Raw genomic sequence first — 15,742 nt, forward strand, 5'->3', positions numbered from 1 at the left:
TTTGGCCTTATCACGAATATGGTAAAAGCGAGAGAGTTGGAACTTGCGCCAAAATGACCGGAAGGGACAATTTTCCTATTTGTTGTCAATACAATATGAAACGCTAACTGCAACAGAAAAAAAGTTATTTAAAAAAAAAACATGTTTTTGCTCATTTTTGGATAAAAAAATGAGGAACTCTTTAAAACAAGTCAAAAACGGGTGATTTAGGCAAAATGAAAATGTTTAGGCCTCTTTAGGCAGGGTATTCCATCATCTGAGAGCAAAATGGTTGTCATTTTCGCATGGTCAAAATTATGGGAAACAATTTTCTTCAACAGATTGATCGTGTTTGATCAGCTGTGATCTCCCTCATGAACTGCCTCCATTTTGTTCTGTCTTTTGTTTTTATTAGTGCTTCCGGGAATAAAAAGCATGCCGGAAGCACTAATAGGCTACAAACAAAACAATGCGAAAAGTTAAATAATTTGAACAGGTCTAATGACCCAAGCTAATTAAACTTTTCACATTGTTTTGTAAACTTTTCACATTTTGACTAAAAAGTAATTTTATGATACAATCACAACATGATTAAACGGCTGTAGGCTCTAGTTTAAAAAAAAGAGGTAAATAATGTATTAGGCCATGGGAAATCTGACGTTGTTGCACGAAGACTTATTTGCGGCGCCAAAGTAGGCTATTTCTGTCGTGGGAAAAAGAATTGCTTAGGCTAGGCCTACTCAAATAATGTTAGCAAAAGTCCATTTTGACAAGTTGAATATTTTTGAGGTCCGGTGAATATTTTATATGCAACCACAAAAATTAAACAACCAGTAGCCTACGAGCACCGAAACACTTTTCAGGCCTAGTATGTAACACGACTTGGATTTTTGTCTTCACACAAATAAATAAAAAAAGAAAAAATGTAGGCCTATTGTGTTTCTTAGTAGTGTAGCTGCGTGGATCGCACTTCAGAAAAGACGGCAAAACGTTGGGGGTCTGGGGGAGAAGCCCCTAGCTTCTTGGATAACCACAAAAAATTGCTTTTCCCTAATGGAAATCTGTTTAAAGAGGCCCTAAAATGTGGCAGTGAGGTTACACCTTTAACACCCAGAAGGCCCGGATTCGGACCGCCAGTTGAATAGCCCTGGGCTAGGCCTATTGTAAACATCTTACCGTCAGGTGGTTTAATCTGGAGTAGAATTTTACATGTAGGCTAACCGATTCGCAAAAAATAATACAGTATAAATATTCACGCACTTATCAAAGTTTCGAAGTGGATATGATTATATTTATTTGTTAATTTATAATCTAGCCCTGTTATATTTAGTCTGCCCCGATAGCTCAATTGGTTAGCCCGTGACTTCTGGACCAAGAAGCTTCAACATCAAGCGGCACTGGTTCGAGTCTCGGGGTGTGCGCATGAGCAACGCACGTAAAGGACAGCTCTGAATTCCCAGGCAACAACGCTTCAACAATCGGAAACTTCACTCTGCCAATCTAGGTGACCGGGCCTGCGTAAATGATTCAAAGCCTCTACATTCTACAAGTATGCGAAACTGCCAGGCTTAAGCTCTGCAAGAAGCTTTTCCAGTCCGAGGATAAAGATTCAATCAATCAATTTGGCCAGCTCAACACAAAATTCGAAAATAAAAACTTGTGAATAAACTTTTCAACCTTCTTTTAAACTTACCAATAATCCAAATGGGCGCGTACTGCGATCAAATATTAATCAAAGGAGAGAGTAAGCTGCTACCGCATTGAATTGATAACTTCAAGTGCATTGTGAAGCTTTCGTCACACAAGTGCGGCTTCGTCAGTGACTACATGAGCTATCAATTATATCAAAGAAGGTTTAAAGTTCTGCTTTTATAAGAATGATGTCGGCTCCAGCTCGTGTCCGAGCATTGGTTTGCCTTCAAATTGAATTTGGCCTTTGGATGGTGATGTCGTATGATTGTGGCTTTGGAAGCCCAATCTATGATGGAAAAGACACATGGGCAAAAGGCAGATTGTATGGAGGGTGGGGGACGTGGTAGTTTTAACTTTTCTTTTCTAGTGTTTCGTTTTTCTTGGGCTTTTTGTATCCTGTTTTTATCGAAAATTTCCTTGTCTTCTCTAGCTCTTTTTCTCCAAAGTGATCTGCCATTAGCAAGTTGTTCCCATGAATCCAGGTTTTTTTTGGTCTTCCGAGGGGTCTTTTCCCTGTCTGGTTCACCATAAAGCATTATTCGAGGTAGCATCGTTGGGTTCATTCGCGCAAGATGTCCTGTCCAGCGAAGGCGTTGTTGCAATATGGTGGCTTCTAAACTGGGCAATCTAGCGCGATCAAGGATTGCATCTACAACAACTCTTATGAGCATTTTGGAATGGAAGTTATCATTAATAAAACTAGGATACTCAACCAAACGCCACCTGATCACACCTCCCCACAGATCAATATCAACGAAAGACCTCTAGGACTAGGTGAAGTAGACTACTTCTTCTACCTTGGTAGCATACTTTCAACAGCACCAACATGTGCAAAGGATATTGAACACCGCATAAAAGCAGCACATTGCGCCTATGGAAAACATAACCATCGTGTTTTTAACTACCATGCTATACCTATCCGCACAAAAATTATGGTCTTCCGGGCAGTCGTTCTCTCCGCCCTTCTCTGTATTTGTGAAACCTGGACAAGTGGACATTATACCGCCGTGACATCAATCAAATTTCCAGCAGAGGAAACTGAGGCAAATGCTTAGCACTCGTTGGGAAGATTGTCCCACCAACGATGCAATCCTTGATCACTTAAGGCATACTTGTGTGACAAAAACTGTACAATACTCTTGAATCAATTTAATGTAGTAGCATATTGTCTATTTCTTCATTGCGCACAAATCGAAATGACCACTTTTCTATGTTTCACAACGAACCAAGACCAGAAAAACTGTTTGCGGCTGTCTTGCAACATTACTGACGTGTTTTGGTATAGTAGTAAATAATATTTGAACTTTAAATCCCACGAACAAAAAGTGACGCCAATGCAATTTTACGCGAAAAATAATTTTCAGGTTAGGGATGGTTTATACGAAATTTCAAATTTTTTTTTTAGAGATCGTAGAATGTACTGTTGTATTCTAAAATCAGGGCTAAAGTTAAAATTACCCCCCCCCCCCCCCACTAAAAGTAGTTTTCTGTAAGACTATGTTGAATGGAACTGTATTTTGGTGAAAGAAAAAGCCGCATGGTGATAGCAAACCACAAAAAATTGCGTTCGTTCTAAATTACAAATGTTGCGCAACTGAGCAGACACAGCGTTATATAATCAACTTTACTTTAATATCTAATAAACTCTGCGTGAACAAAATTAAGCAAACACATTAGCGTAAACTTGTACAGCATTAAAACAGTGTTGAAGTTACAGCTCAGTGGCAAAAATATATAAAATCATTGTGCTATGTAGATTCAACGCAAACAACTTTTAAAGTGGTATAAAATGTACAGTGACTTGCTGCTAATGGAACATCTTTCTGACGTCTTCGAATACCGCTTCAACGTCACGCTCAGAATCAACCTTAAAAATAAAACGGGTTGATGTCTGGCTGTCTGCTGTACACAGGACGAATATTGGATAAGATCGAGGCTCATATATGACGAAACGGTTGTCCACCACTCCACTCGTCTCATGGCCGATGATTAGTCAGTACCGTTGACAGGGGGGGTCCAGGGGGTATTTTAGGATCCGGGATGATACAAAGGCCCGCAACTTTTCCAAGAAGCCCGGGAACTTGAAGAAACTTGAAGAAACCACCGTGCATTCGTTGGATATAGTGCGTTTGTTTAGAAGTGTCTTGATTGGGACTCGATGATCTCATTGGTACCGGGCCTATCATCTTAAAGACCATGTCGACGACTAATAATCATGATGCATTCGCATCATGATGCTGTTGTCACAGCTAGCATCGAGGCTCATTGTCATAGTGGGCGACAGGCAATGTTGCTGATGCAGCGGACCCTTATTTTTGTGCTCACAACTAGGAAGAATGTGACATGTAATACAACACTATATTCTGACATGAAAAATTGGGAAGGTAAGATTGATTCAATACGTTATGCGGGCTTTACTATCTTCTTAACAGAACAGCAGAGTTAAGTTTGTGATATTTCAACACCGGCTTTTATGGAACTTGGAATTTATTAAGTATCAAGCTGCTTCAAAGTTCATAGCTAAGGAAAAAAGGAATGGAAGATTTTACAATTAGGTATGAAATCTGGAAAATTCAATTTTCATTTCATCTTACAACACACCAACCCCTGTTGGCGAGTACGTTTGGGATTATATGTAATAGGTGATCCAAAATTATATTGTCGACTGCACGTTTATCTACCTATCCATTACACAAGCTTACTCTAAAAACTTTGTTTTGCTCCTGGTAGTACTTAATGACAGGTTCCGTGGCGTCCACAAACGTCTTCAGTCTCTTTCGTATTGTCTCCTCATTATCATCCACGCGACCACTGGTCTCCCCCCTCTTGAGCAGCCGCTTCACCATGGTATCCTGGGATACGTCGAGCCACAAGACCATAGAACACGGGCCAACCTACAACCACAAGTAAAATTTAAAAAAAATACTGCGTGAGTAAGCACAGTACATGGCACAGTACATGGCACAGTATTACAGGAAGGCAGAAATAATATACAGTTTACAAACCGTGTTAGAAAAGTATCAACAAGCACAATAGAATCAACAGAACATATGTGTGAACAATACATAAGCGTCGATTTTTTCTTAGAAGAGAGGAATTCTGGGTGGGCGAGAGTTTTCAAACAGATTTCATTGCATGTATATTAGGGTTGTTCAAAAAAACACTTTTTTGTCGAATTTCAGTGGGGACCCCCTGGAATTGTTAGGTTGCATCTAAAAACCCCACAAACCAAATCTGAGCACGTTTGGTTCAGTATTAACCGTGCAACGTCAATTTGAAAATTTAGATTTTGATTAAAATTTTCGAAATTTTTTTTACCCACCCCCCTTGAAAAAAAATTTTTTTTTTAATTTTTTTTGCATTGCTTGCAATGGAATAGCTGTAAATAAACCTGTTCACAGTTTAAAAGCGAGTAGTCATGGTATAAATGTCACATTTTAACAATAGTTGTGAGGTTGTTTTATGCAAAAAATGGCTTTTTTACATGGTTTCATGAACTTCGGATAAGTTTTGAATGTTGATACAATTGTGTGAATATTAACTGCACTATTTTTTGATCTTTGACATCACAGATCATTGTGAGTTGTCTCTCTCTTGTATAACATTATGTTGAACTTCAAGTCTTGTGTGTAACTGATAAGCTGCAGTCAACTAATCTTTTTGATTTTCTCATTTAGATATTATTCTAGAACAAAAATTTGTGAAAAGTGATAGCTAGAGTTTGTTTCTGATTGCATAAATACTGTACAGTGCTGTAATTCTGCAAATTTGTTTACCTGCTGCCATGCATTCCTCACGTTCAAAAGATGTGGAAGTATTTTTAATCGGAAAGCCCAAAGATCAACCATTCTCTCAGTTAGGATTACAATTGCCAACAAAGAGAGCTGTTTTACAAAGGTTTCTTTTCTATTTGAAAATTCAGAAAAAGCCAAGACAGGATGCTGTGGCCACATGCAGTGAGATGGAATTCCTGTGGAAAAAGATCTCTGGAGAATCCACACCTGAATATTCCTGTTTTCAGACCAAGAAAACAATCAAACTGTGGAACGAGCACAGACTCGTAAACATCCCAAACAAGGTAATACGAGAAGGTACATCCAACATTGGGAAGGTACATCCAACATCCCAGCGAAACCACAATCTGTTTCCTTAGAAGTACCAAGGCAAATAACTAAACTGCCACAAGTCACAGCAGCTGCTGATTGCCATAAGATCTCAAGTAATGCATTAAATGATGTTTTAGCTGCATTAATTAGAGATCTTATGGCGATCAGCAGCTGCTATAACTTGTGGAAGTTTAGTTATCTGCCTTGGCACTTCTAAGGAAACAGATTGTGGTTTCGCTGGGATGTTGGATGTACCTTCCCAATGTTCTCTGCTCACACAGCTTGAACTGGCATCAGTATCACTGCTGCTTAGGAAATCAAGGTCAGTCTCCACAGAATTTAATACTTCCATCTCCTTCACCGATTTGTTTTTCATTCCCAGTTCAACTTCTGCTCTTCTTTTCCGTAGAAGGCGTTTTTCCAATGCTTTAGCTTTGCATCCAAATGTAGACTTTCGCTGGCCTTGTTGATCTTTCACGAAAGCATAGTCTTCTTCATTAAGTTTTTCTTTAATATTTGCTTTTGCTATATCAAAAAGGGTATCCAAATCAGCGTCAAACTGTTCTTTTCTCGTATTACCTTGTTTGGGATGTTTACGAGCCTGTGCTCGTTCCACAGTTTGATTGTTTTCTTGGTCTGAAAACAGGTCTTTTTCCACAGGAATTCAATCTCACTGCATGTAGTGGCCACAGCATCCTGTCTTGTCTTTTTCTGAATTTTCAAATAGAAAAGAAACCTTTGTAAAACAGCTCTCTTTGTTGGCAATTGTAGGCCTAACTGAGAGAATGGTTGATCTTTGGGCTTTCCGATTAAAAATACTTCCACATTTTTTGAACGTGAGGAATGCATGGCAGCAGGTAAACAAATTTGCAGAATTACAGCACTGTACAGTATTTATGCAATCAGAAACAAACTCTAGCTATCACTTTTCACAAATTTTTGTTCTAGAATAATATCTAAATGAGAAAATCAAAAAGATTAGTTGACTGCAGCTTATCAGTTACACACAAGACTTGAAGTTCAACATAATGTTATACAAGAGAGAGACAACTCACAATGATCTGTGATGTCAAAGATCAAAAAATAGTGCAGTTAATATTCACACAATTGTATCAACATTCAAAACTTATCCGAAGTTCATGAAAACATGTAAAAAAGCCATTTTTTGCATAAAACAACCTCACAACTATTGTTAAAATGTGACATTTATACCATGACTACTCGCTTTTAAACTGTGAACAGGTTTATTTACAGCTATTCCATTGCAAGCAATGCAAAAAAAGTTGAAAAAAAATTTTTTTTTCAGGAGGGGGGTAAAAAAATTTCGAAAATTTTAATCAAAATCTAAATTTTCAAATTGACGTTGCACGGTTAATACTGAACCAAACGTGCTCAGATTTGGTTTGTGGGGTTTTTAGATGCAACCTAACAATTCCAGGGGGTCTCCACAGAAATTCGGCAAAAAAGTGTTTTTTTTGAACAACCCTAATGTATATGTTCGCAAATTCGCAACGGTTAGTCTGTCTCACAAAAACTGCATTTAGCGTCGCTGCAGCAATTAAGCTTTTTGATGTTTGCTTTTTTGCGCCTTGCGATCATTTGAGCGCTACTTCCTTTGCGACCTAAAAAGCGCGTGACTCGTGACCTGTTATCTTCAAAGTGGCGCCTTCGGATTTGCCGCAAAATGTTCGGAAAGGTGACTGCTGACTGTGCGGATATTGCGGTTTTGTACTGCGCCAAGCTTACGTGCAAGTCGTACAATGTGATCATTCAAACACGCAGCACGAATTCAGTTGTAAAGTAGTCCTGAACAGAAAAAGGTTTATTCGACCAACTTTTTAGATTCAAAATAATTTTTCAATTGATCACGCTACTTACTGTACGTTTGGCGAAAATGTAGTCAGAACTTCCGAAATGGAAACAAGAGGCAGCGTGACATTAATACAAAAAAGCAAACATAACCAAGACGAAAAGAAATGTAACCTGTTGGAAATAGGCGTACATACCCGAAAGCAAATGAAATGACAACATCGCGCGATGCCCCAATTTATACCCAGCAACAGGTTTGTGAGGAAAGATCAGAGATGGGAAAGATTTGTAAAAAGCGATTGTTTCAGTACGTCTTTAGTTTGTATCGGTTATTTTATTGCCATGTTCATTATGATGTCATATTCATATTCTCTTGCGCTGACCCGGAACTGAAGTTTGATGACACACTTGTCAGCGCAATTTCGATTACCACGAAAGCTAGGCCACGCGGATTCTAATTGTCTTGGCTTTCTTCTCTAGACAGGTTTTCAACGTGCGACGTCCCGAGAGAGATGAGTTCAGCGGTTTTACAACGTATTGGTTTGATATCAAATCGTGCCCAAACGCCTTTTTTCAACGCAGCGTTGTTGTGGAATTGCTTTGTTCTGTCGGATACCTAGCGAGAGACACAGCGTAAAACAAGAAGTTGCGCTGCAGTTGGTTGGATAATTCAGTGTTTAACAAAAACGAAATAATTGTAACGAACACTTCATAAACGTCATGAAAACAGGGTGGGCGAAACATATTTTGCCCACCCTATTTCGACGCTTATGTGTGTGAAGTCAGTGAGTTCACAAAAAATCTGGTAACTATTCTAAAGAAGCAACTGCAAACTTCTTCTTCGTATAAATCTTATCTCCTTTGTCACTCATTGTCAAGAAATGGGATGAGAGATGGAAAATTTCAAGGATGGAAAGAGATGGGAGATTTGAATGATGGGATGGAAGACAATCTTCCATTGCATTAACTTTGTAACGCCTCATCAAGACGTACAAAAGTTGTAAAATATTGAGTAAAAGTTTCCGTCTAATTATGTTTTTTTTTAAATAGAAAACATGTCGATTTGTTTGTGTATTGATCGTGGCTGTTGCGGACAGTTCTTCAAGGAAGTGAAGTCAACAATAGTCACACTTCGTGAGTAGGCCTATAACATACTTTCACATAAGTTCAGAAATTTATATGCACTACATTGAAGTACATCGCTCTTAAATAAGTTTATTTTTGTAAACACTTGAACAGTTAATCAAATACTCAGAGAGACAACAACATTATGTGGAAGCATGCAAAGAGCTAAATGTGATAATTAATAAAAATAAATCAATGAATCAAGATTATTTTAGTAGCCGATAGCTTCACATACCTGTGCGGTACATAGTAATAAATTAATACATCAAATACATAAATTTTATCCATATTAAAGTCACACCGTGGAGGCACCACAATAAAACATACAGTTATGTAAGTTAACCCCCCCCCCCCCACTCCACAACTTTAAATAAAACTTAAGTGATAGAAGAAAGAGTAAGTAAACTCCACAATCCAAACACACATGAGACACTCGAGACAGTAATCAACGCAAAGACAAAACAAACAAAAGCAACCTCAAACCGCAAAAACTTGTTGACAATAAGCCTGTAAGCATCGAAAAAAAACAATTCTCTACGTGAGGTATCTCTGATGTTCACATAAATTGACCACGAATTGAACACGAATAACAGCCATCCCAACGCATTCCACCTCGCTGTGCTTCCTGCACAACAAGATTTGAAATTGCCCCGAAACAAGACCACTCTCAAGATCACAGATTCTTCTTTTAGTTGTAGGCTAACTTTTAACACCAAACGGTACGTAATCATCAGAAAAATATTGCTGTAAAATTTTTAGCTACAAAACTTGCAGATGGAATGAAAGAAGGAAGAAATTTTTGAGATGGAATGGAAGAAAATCTCACGATGGAAGATAGAAAAAACGTCTTCCATTCCATCCCATACTCAAAGGAATATTATATTCACATTGTATCATTGAAGCTGTTTTTGCACTTGGTGAACTGTGCTCGTCAAGCTTGAGCAAATTATTCAATTTTAACTGTCATTATTTTTTTTAAAAAGATTAATAAATAGAAACCAAACAAAAATTTATATCAATTCACCAATGTTCATTCATATCCCGTCATCTGATGCGTCAATAGTGTGCAAAGATTCTCAAAAGAAAATCATGTCTTCTCCAAACGTGATGTATTGAATTAACCGAAACAAAGACATCATTTCAAATAATGGAATCACTGAAGTTTATCTTTTGCTTTATTGTAATAAGTGCTCTTCACAACTTTTTGTTAAGATTTGAGAGTGAGTCACGGAACAACTTTTGCTGTTTTCTATTACATTGTGTAATTTCTTTTGGTAAAAGTGCCTATCAAGGAAACATCGCAGTGTGTTGTCCTCGTTTTAACATTTCAAAATAAGCAACAATTCAAACCGTGATAAACTTAACTTACCGTTTTTTCAAATTCGATTCCTTGTGCAACATCCCTGGGATAACCATCAATTAGAAAGCCTTTGCTATCGGCATGTGAGTAAATGTTATCCTTTATCAAGTTGAGGATGGTACTCTGTAAAAGCACAAAGCATCTTTTAAATAAAAAAGATATATTACCGGTATATGGTAGGCTACTAATATTTTGTATACTTAAAAATGTTATTGTTGTTGTATGTGTGTGCCACAAAGCTACCTGTTCGCTGTTTGTTTGTGTGTCTGAGCTAGGTACAACTACAAGCTTTTAACATGTTACTGAAACAGTTGTTGCATATTTTAAACCATACAAGGTTTTGGCATCTTTCTCCGTTTATGGTAATACTGTATTCATAGTGTAGCAGGTGCTTTCTTCTTGGTGCCAAACACTTACCGTAAGAAAAACAGTCCATTTCTATAAGATTACAATTAAATCTACAAGAACAAGTATGATATCAGAACTGCAAATATATAGATGAAAAAACAAACTTATATTGAACTTGTTATGGAAGTTGATGATTGCACAATGTCTCACGCACCAGAGGAACGAGATCTCCTCTTTCCATGGTCGCCTTCAACTCGAGTCCTCGTTCTGATCCTGACGCTACTTCAGCTCTCAACAAATCTCCAGACGAAAAGTGAGTGTAACCAAATCCATTGACGATGCGTTCACACTGCGTACCTTTTCCCGATCCTGGGCCGCCTGAAAGGCAAAGTTGCACAATTGTGAGCAAAAACAAGACAAAAACCTCTAGAAGTATGCGAAACTACCAGGAATAACCTATCAAGGCTTTGTCAGTTCCAGGATAAAGATTCCAAAATTAACCAACATTCTTTCTAATTACAATCTGCTTTAGGGCAGTAGGTATGGGTGTTTGTACAAAAGTATCAATGATAAGGAATAAATTGACCCTATTATCGTAGGTGCAAGCCGAAAGTCATAACATGGAGAACATCCTGTTGAAACAACAGTTCACCATAGTTTTAGACAAGACATCAAGTTTTCAGATCAGATTTTCAATCAGAATTGGTTTAAGGAGGGTAATCTCTTTCATTGCACTCCTGGATAGGTCTGCTACTATTCGGCGAATTTGATTCGGAGAGTTCCCTATTCGGAGACAGCCTTTTTCCGAGAAAGCCCTTTTCGGAGAATTGTAAAACCACAGCGGCATATGTATATTGAAAGGAATTAGCTTACTTAGAGAAATGTATGATAATAATGAATGAAATGAAGAATTGGATTGTTGATGTTTCTAATGCATTGATGGATTGGATCGTTCTGTATGCATAAGCTATGGCAGTAGTTTCCAAACATTTTTAGCCGTGCAGCCGTTTCACAGCATACACATTCTGGGCTATAGAATCGATATTGTTTCATCCACCTTCCCTGTGTCATGTTTATTAGGGTGGAGTGAAACATAGGGTCAAAAATTTAAGTTGATAGAATTAATCTGTAATAGTTACTAAAAGTTGTGGTCTGGTAGATGTATTCACAAGCTGAAATATTTTCGATTTTGATCATCGTTTACGTCTGCCGCAAGTCCATTGAAATTTTCTCTAGTATTTTGGAGCTATGACGTCATCAAAATTAGCAGATTGTCACTTTTATCTCACTTTTACCTTCGGAACTTCTATCTAACAATATCAGAGTTGTAAATTACACATAAATCGTTGCAACACAGTGGAAAATACGTCTTGTAGAACGCTTGTTGCGTGTATATTATCAACTGACAAGAAAAAAACACAGATTTTAAGATATTTTCTTCAAATTTCTGTTCCTTCCACAGGTTTATCAGCACAGTTTAAGCAAGTATGTGCAATGAATGCAAATCAAACTACAGTAAAAAAGTGTTTTTCTTAATATAACAATGGTGAGAATTCGGTTGCCTGTTTACTTTTGATTCCATACAAATAGTGTAAACGCGTTTAAATCATCAGCTTATACAATACATGGGCGTTGGCAGAAAAATTGCAGGGGTGTAAACATCTTTCAAGCCAAACATTTTTGAAATATCGTTTTCATAAGGAAAAAAAACGTCTATGAGACCCAAATCCAGGGGACAAGTGCCCCTCTCTGCGGACTTCCATGAATTCAAATCTCATTGAGCACTCCATTTGCCAAAAATTGCCGTTTTGTATTGAATGCAGGCATTTCTAATCTTGACTGCAGTCTACTTCGAATGAATCCGTCCCGTTGTTTCTGCCCACACACCACAGATGCTGCTTCAGTAACGAGGCGCACGGACCTTTCCACGGCTTGCGTGTGACACGGATAGCTAGGAAATTCAAACTCTGGAGCTGTAGCATCGTCAATGAAGGACATTAACTGACTGTCCGGTATGTCTCGAGTTAGTGGTGGTTCATATCTCTCTGTATGCTGCCAATCAATCAGATCAAAGTATTCGTTTGCTTCAAAGTTCAAGAGTGGAACTTTAAAGAGACGAATGGCATCTCCATGACCTTGTTTTCTGGCTGCAAGTATCCTCCGCAGTGCTAATTTTCTGATGTGCAGACGTTCATCTACCAACATGCACAGCAATAAGTTCTCTTGGTGAGCAAAAAAGGCATTTCGGTTGATAACAGGTTCAACTATTGCTTTTAGTTCAGCGCTAAGATAGCGCGACTTTTTAACTACTTGAAACAGATGTTGAGCTCCTTTACAGTAGTACAGGAAGGTTGCGTTTTCACTGCAAACCACGTTGGAGCGTATACCTTGGCAATGTACTCCACCAACGCTCTCAGATTTTCACAGGGATTCTTTTGTGAAACATAGAGCCTCAAAATGCGATTGGCTGTTGTCAGCCATCTGGAGTGATTCATCTTTCCTGGATTACGATAGGCAAGCTTGGCATCACAACACCCTGAGCTAATGGCTTTACAGATGTCATACAAGTACTGCTGGTCTGTGCTTAAGTTCACGTCAATTAAAGGCAGTTGAATATCAATAGTCTTAAACTCAGCGACTGGTAAACTGTCACAGTCTTCAAGTTTTTTACCAATGGAGCCACAAAAACTTTGTGGACCAGATGTAACTCCATCAAGATATTGCATTAAATGCCTAAGTGGTAATTCATTAAAATGCAACAAACATATAAATCGCTGCAATGGCTTTTTCAGGCCCTTTTCAAGAATTCGCACCACCCCTCCTTTGCTCCCTGTATTTACGTTTGTACCATCACAACCAATGACACATAGAGTACCAGAAGAAACATTGGAAGCCCAAAATTCTAATATACCTTCGGCTATATCCTTAGCCTTTCCCGAACTTGCTGCAAAATGACCTACATAGGTTGCATTTGGTTCCCCAATTAAGGAAATATGCTCCTCTGTTACAATTTTCATGCGGGTAGATACATCAGTTTGTATTACCATAGTCTTGTCATTTCTTCCATCAAAGTACAATCCGTGAAAGACAGTTTTAGTGTTCATATTTTGTAAGTGTGATTGGTTTCGTTTTCTTTCTCTTTTAATTTTACTTCTGTCAATAACATTGGTTCTGTTTGATTCGCTTGTTAACCCATAATCTTGTAGGACAGCGGATGCTATAGCAGCACCCGCTCTGTCTGAAACTCCGTAGCGATCACAGGTTTGAGCAAGTGAAATTAGGGCATGTCTATTTTGAGGTTCAGTTGTAACTATATCTTGTGAACATGATGGAAGAGTAGTAAAAAAATCCATACCACTTTCAATTGAATTTTCATCATCTTCCAAGAAATCATAACCAGCTCCTATCTTGCCCTCACCATCCTCTTCAACTCGGATTCTCTTCATCAAACCCTCTTGCTCTAGCAGTTTTCGCTTCGTTCTGTTTTGTATCTGTACTGTTTTGGCTTTGTCGATGATGCCTATTATCATGTTTCTCTGTGTACGTTGGTCTGCTAAGAAAGCTCTTTCTTCCGGCGGTACTTTCATAGCCTTACAGCATGAGCAGAAAATATCATTTGCTTCGCACTTGCATGCTGCTATATCAAAGAGTTTTTTGACTCTTCTTGAAACTTTTCTATTTTTGACATAAATATTGGCTGTCCTTGTCTACTTTTATAAGACTTAAGCAAATTCCGATGCTTATTGTGATACGCTATGATAATCTGTACGACTCGACGGCGACACACAACAGGAATTCACGCTCACTTCTAAAGTTGTTCTATATTTTTTGCTACTTCCTCTGCCACTTCATAAACTGTAGGGCGTTTTCTCTTATAAAAGTTCACCTCCGTCAATTGATGCCTTGCATAGAAGTAATATTTCATCATATCAGCAAAAGTGGGTAGAAGCACCTGACTTAGTTCCTGGTGTAAACCAAATACAGGGCATTGTAATTTCTTTCTAGTGCCTATTTTTGATTTTTCGGACATATTAAGTTTCTCCTGTAAACAAAACAGTACAAAGAATGATTCCAGTCTACACTGCGGGGTAACTAATAGTAATCTGCTACAAAACAACTTTGAACTTAAGTTACATCTGTCCTGTAAGTTAAAGAGACATTCAGCACAAATTATTATCAGATGATCGTGGTTAATGGTTCTTTGCATATTATCGATTATGTTGCTTGAATGGACTAATTGAATCGTAAGAAATATCCTCTATGACGTCACATGCGATGGTTTTGCTATGGGAAAAATTCTGAAGCAAATCGTGATATTTAATCTGCTGGTCCATTGTAATCTTGAACTTGCTTGCGGCAAACGAAAACTTTATTTTAAAACGCTGAAATTTGCAAAGCTAATTAATCAAGCCACACCACAACTTTTAATCGCTATTACAGAGCAAAAATCAAAAAAAAAATTTTTCACTCCACCCTAATGTTTATGTCATTCATTTTTTTAAATTAGCTATTTGTTGATTTTATATGATATTTCAAATATATCTCATCCAGTGTTTACTTTTGAGTGCCTTCAGCCTGTAAGTTAGTAGTTTGAACAGATTGTTCAAAATATTTGCTTTACTTCAAAACAACCTTTTTTACAAAAAGAAGCTGTAACTCAAAACAGTCGAAGAATTTTTAAATTCAACAGCCTAACTACCGGCCAGCAAAAACGTCATTTTTACATCGTTGTAACGCCGCCAGACATTGAAATCGTGTACAAAAAGGAACTTTTGCGGACCAGGTATAGGTTGTAACTGAGAAACATTTACAAAAGCCATTCGATTTGTTCAAAGAACCCAATTAGCCTAACAGTTCGTATTTACATTGACTCAATGTCTGAATACGTTGAATCACTCAGTTGGCTTTGCAAATTAATTATTTGAGACAGCGCAAAAGACTTGAAAAAAAAACTTTGCGATTTCAAAACGAACAGTGTGTGTGAGTGGTGTTTACCATTCCTCTATTTTCGTAGGCCACGTTCTATACTCAAAACTACACAGCAGGTGCGGAGTTAAAAATAGCACGCTTGAATCAAAAACTTCAACAGTCAAAGTTCGCGTTGTGACGTCACAGAGATCGGTGAAATGAAAAGAAGTCCAATTGCCGCAGTTTGCAAGAAAAATGCTTTGATCGTACAAGCTCTAAAGTCAGCAAAGCTGGTCTTCTTTACATTGATTCAACGTCTGCAGACAATAAATCAATGTAAAAAGGACCAGTGTTGCTGGCTGGAACATACAGCAAATCACTTACCAAATTCGAATTTAAGAACATAATTTACCAA

The 15,742-nt window shown here is 37.9% G+C and overlaps 1 protein-coding gene across 3 annotated transcripts in view; it reads right to left on the reverse strand.

The window, feature by feature from the left end:
• Positions 1-3,165: 3,165 nt before the first annotated feature.
• LOC145770718 (adenylate kinase isoenzyme 1-like) overlaps positions 3,166-15,742 on the reverse strand; it is a 51,881-nt gene continuing 39,304 nt past the window's right edge. For 2 of the 3 annotated variants that reach the window (XM_082582426.1, XM_082582419.1), the window contains exons 6-9: positions 10,634-10,797; positions 10,081-10,194; positions 4,374-4,565; positions 3,166-3,538 (exon numbers count right to left, since the gene is read on the reverse strand). In XM_082582426.1, coding sequence (XP_082438552.1) covers positions 3,479-3,538; positions 4,374-4,565; positions 10,081-10,194; positions 10,634-10,797 — 530 coding nt within the window. In that variant the 3' untranslated portion in view covers positions 3,166-3,478. Of the gene's footprint in view, positions 3,539-4,373; positions 4,566-10,080; positions 10,195-10,633; positions 10,798-13,774; positions 14,451-15,742 lie in introns of those variants that run through there. The other variant, XM_082582432.1, reaches the window with a different exon arrangement.

Source organism: Aplidium turbinatum, chromosome 1 (genome assembly GCF_918807975.1).
Source record: "Aplidium turbinatum chromosome 1, kaAplTurb1.1, whole genome shotgun sequence".
NCBI classification, from domain to species: domain Eukaryota; kingdom Metazoa; phylum Chordata; class Ascidiacea; order Aplousobranchia; family Polyclinidae; genus Aplidium; species Aplidium turbinatum.